The 4194-nt window shown below is 42.5% G+C and overlaps 2 protein-coding genes across 2 annotated transcripts; one reads left to right on the top strand and one right to left on the bottom strand.

The window, feature by feature from the left end:
• Positions 1-212: 212 nt before the first annotated feature.
• EAF01_006201 (uncharacterized protein) lies at positions 213-1364 on the top strand (the record flags this gene model as incomplete). Its single annotated transcript, XM_038914455.1, has 1 exon — positions 213-1364. One exon carries the CDS (start codon positions 213-215, stop codon positions 1362-1364), a length of 1152 nt encoding a protein of 383 aa, XP_038769410.1.
• Positions 1365-1919: 555 nt separating this feature from the next.
• Positions 1920-3739, bottom strand: EAF01_006202 (uncharacterized protein; the record flags this gene model as incomplete). The annotated part of the gene is made up of 3 exons (XM_038914456.1): positions 1920-2976; positions 3076-3572; positions 3626-3739. The coding sequence occupies 3 exons, from the start codon at positions 3737-3739 to the stop codon at positions 1920-1922; spliced, it is 1668 nt and encodes a 555-aa protein (XP_038769411.1).
• Positions 3740-4194: the final 455 nt, after the last annotated feature.

The raw sequence follows: 4194 nt of genomic DNA on the forward strand, positions 1-4194 counted from the left end.
CATTTCTCTCCAAATATACCACTGGGTGGTCAATTGGCTCTATTCCTTTTACATGTTTCTGTTCATTTAATCATAACTATTGCTCATCATTCTCATCTTTACATCCCTCTTGTATATCAAGATAGAGAGCGAACAGTCCACATTTTACCAAACCAAGCAGGCACCTGGGATTGATATCTCATCATATCGAAAAATCATCAGAAAATTTCATAATGGCTTTTAATCTTCCTGTAGAGATATGGTTGTCAATATGCGATTACTTACCTCCTATATCGGCAGCTGCTTTCTCCATATCTTGTAAGTCAGTATATCATAGTTTGAAAGGTCATTCTACCCAAGATTTGAATGAAGAAGATAAGTTAGCACTCCTGGATTTATTGGCTACTGAGGATGAAATCGGCTGCCCATACTGTCTTCGTCTACATAGTATGTCAAATGCAGCAAAATATAGCTTGCGGTCAGTGAAGGAGAGAAGCCAGATCCAGAAATTGGCTCCGTGCGTTTTATCTTCCTTCAAATCTCTAAGTCATAGGCCTGCCAAAGTTTCTGGTGTTATCTTCAAAATGGCCATGAAACGTCATCAGTTAAAGCCAGAATGCGATGAGCTGTTGAAGATATTGTCAAGGAATTCATCAACTCCAGAGATCGATAATAGTGATGGTGTGTCTTGGCAGATTCGGACAGATTTTAAGATTACACGAGGCTTGATGATCTATCGTAGACAGGAATCGGTCCTTTTCTCAAATCTCATGGTCGACAAAGATTCTTGGCACGTAGACATTGAGGTTTGCGCGCACCTCACTATAGCTTTGAACGCAGAGCGTGCACGGCTTTTGGACTTGGGCAATAAAAGACTATTAAATTCCTTCTCGGAAGTATTACCACTGCCATTTTCACAGCTTCCACATCACATTCAAGCATCACAAACTCCCATACCAGCAAGACCAACATGTGTCCGATGGCAGACGATAGCCGGTAAGGCCAATAACAATCCTGATTTCAATTGGCCAACTCACAGCACAAGAGAACCTTTGAAATGCGATGATTGTCCCACCGAATACTGTCTCGAGCTTGACTTTAATGACAGCCGAGGGGTTTTTGCAACAGTCACTACGTGGGCTAATCTAGGAAGTGGGCCTCATGACTGGAGGTATTCAATGAGAAACGTTGAGCCACATGCTGCACATGAGCGTAGTTTGAGTCGAGGCAAAATTTGCTATGACTCCTCGCATCAGAGCCATTGGTCTGCTTTTCAGACTGAGGAGGATGGAGAGACTAGCTTGCTTTCATCGGAGGAAGATAAGGAGAGGATGTACCAAGCACAAGTTGACGGCGCTATGTCTTCCGATGAACAAGTTGATTAGACCGTCTGGTGTCAGAAATCTCTACATTATAATGTTTAGTTTTGGTCATCTGTCCCAATTTGGACACGGATCATGTCATATTGATGAGATGGTTTTGGATTTTCAGGATGGATAGACAGAGTGACAGGAGCGGTCACTCTATGATAGTACGAATAATCAATTGTTTAATTTTAATTCCTTGACTTTATTGTTATGCAGTGATCATGCATAGTCTGAATAGAGGGCATGTCATTTCCGCCTCGGTGCCAAAGTTACTTTTTCCGTCCGATTGAAATATGCGAGACTAAAAAAGTTCAAATGTATATTCAACTAACTCCTTGGACCACACGAACAAGACATGCAATAACTTCGGACTGAAATATTATATATAAATTCTCAATATCTAGTGAAAGCAATTTATCTTCCAAGGTGGATCTATTATCTGAAGCCCTTTGAAAAATCTAGATGGGTACGATAATGCAAGGCTTCTGATTGTCGAGTTGCTATCCGTCCCATTCGAAACACTGGATATAGAGAATAACGAAATGTTCAGAACGACGTCTTACAAAGAAAATATTACGCCGATGCCTCACCCTTTCTGAACGTCACTCTGCAAGGAAATCCATCTGCAGGATGGGCAGCTCCTCCATCAACCTGATATGATCTTTCTCCGTCTATTTCTTTGATCCCCTTTTTGTTACCAAATTCCTTATCCCATTCTTCATAAGCGTCTCGTACATCCAACTCTCTCACCACCATGGACAATATAATCTTCAACTCTATCATGACCAAAGCCTGCCCTATACAATTCCTTGGTCCTAGCTCAAAGGGTCTCCATGCTCCCTTTGTATCACAATACAATTCATCGCCCGGTTGTGCCAGCCATCTCTCGGGCAGAAACTCTTTGGGACGTACCCAATATTTCGGATCATGTTGGATTGGCAAGTGGAGCGTGTATACCATGCAATGCTCAGTCGGATATATATTTCCCTCTTCATCAACCAAGTCTACACCTTTCAGTCCTTGTCTAATACTCGATGCGGGTGGGAAGAGACGAAGACTTTCTTTGATGACAGCGTTTGTGTATGGCAATTGATTGATGAGATTCGAATCCCCTTTGATAAATTTCGGAACAGCGGTAGTATCAGTTCCAAATACTGAATCGTGTTCTTGGATGAGTTTTTCGAGGGCGGAAGGATTTTTAGAAAGAAGATAGTAGCACCACGATATGGCACTACCGGTTGAATCATGACCGGCGAAGAGGAGGAGTCGGATGTTGCGGGTAGCGATAGTGCGGAATTCCTGGTCAAGACTGGTTGCATTGAGTCGAGCAGGATCAGCCATGTAGTCCTCGATAACTAGATCAATGATTGATTTGAAGGGTTCTTCTTCTTCGTCTGAATGACCATTTGTTTCGGAATTCTTAGATAGCTTGTAAGCTTCAAAGCGCGTGTCAAGTTCTACGTTGATATACGCATCCATTTTCCGACCATTGCGCCACTCTTTGATTGGACGCACGAAATTGAGCCATTGAAGAGGGTTTACTTCTTGATTTGCAAGTTTACTTTTGATTTGATTCAACATGGTATCTGCAAGAGGGTTGTAACCTCTCTGCGCGTTAAGCTTTGCGTTCCTAGATTGTGTTAAAATGTCTCACTCGACTATTTTGACTCTCCTGTTCCACGCATGCCATCTTTGTATGCAGTGAATGTAGCGGTTTGAATTGACTTACAAAGCAGTATTTCCAATCAAATCAATCATAAATCTCAAATTAATCCCATCTAGTTCAATCATCTCCCCACTTCTTGCCTTTTTTCTTAATCCCTCCGTATAGATTTCAGCCTCATCTGTGATACCAGGAACCAAATTCATTAGATACTTGTTGCTGAACCCCCTGGCGAAAAGGCCTCGTAGATCCTTCCATTCATCATATTCTGCATCAAACATACTGATGCCACCGGCGATACTCCAGAACCAAGTTCTCAGAGCATCAGGCTTGCGATATGCTACCGGGGTAGATTGCACAGCTTGATTTGCGAGGAGCGGAGAAGTGATGATTAGGAATGGGGCAGCGAAAGGATATAGATCAAGGTAGAATGCACCATTGCGGGAGTATTTGCGGGCGAGAGCAGCGAAAAGGTATACTTTAAGTGCATCTGCTGGGAAGCCTTTGATAACATTGGCTAGCTCGATAAGATGGCCAACAAGGAAATTATGGGGTGGCATTGGCTGAGAGGAGATGTTAGTGTAACTGATCACGTTTGAAAAGGGAAGGAACTTACCAAACCACGAGCTGACAATTTTGTGAAAAAATTCCGCGTGGTATATAGTTTGGGTAGAAGCCATAGTAGGAGAGAAAAAAAGGATAATAAAATCGTAGTCCATATCAAGCCCATGATCGCGTTTTCTCCCGAGGGGAGGCAATCAATCTGGAACTTCTGGATTTTGTACTTGGAAATATCCAAGAAGATGCTGAAGAAGACAATTTAATGGGAGCTGACGGAGCGGCTTGAAGTGATGCGATGAAAGTACTGGCAATGTACGTACAAAGTTATTCTGTAAGCGCCAATGATGATCTGAGGATAATGTAGTCTCACTGAGTGTAGTGTAGGGGACACGATCACAATAACTATCTGTGAACGAAACTCAAGTCATCACACCCAAAGACCTTTTGACGAGGCAATTGAGTTCAATGTAGCATTCCCATCTTACTGTGTCTTCCAGAGCATAATAGAATGTAACCATATCGTCGCCAGAGTCTTCAGAAAAATGCGGATCTGGCACGTTCCAACAGTGATCTACTAAAAATGTCGGAATGTAAATGGATAACCCTGTCTTCACGTAATCGAAG

The sequence above is a fragment of the Botrytis porri genome, assembly GCF_014898465.1.
Source record: "Botrytis porri strain MUCL 3234 chromosome Unknown BPOR_008, whole genome shotgun sequence".
Taxonomy (NCBI): domain Eukaryota; kingdom Fungi; phylum Ascomycota; class Leotiomycetes; order Helotiales; family Sclerotiniaceae; genus Botrytis; species Botrytis porri.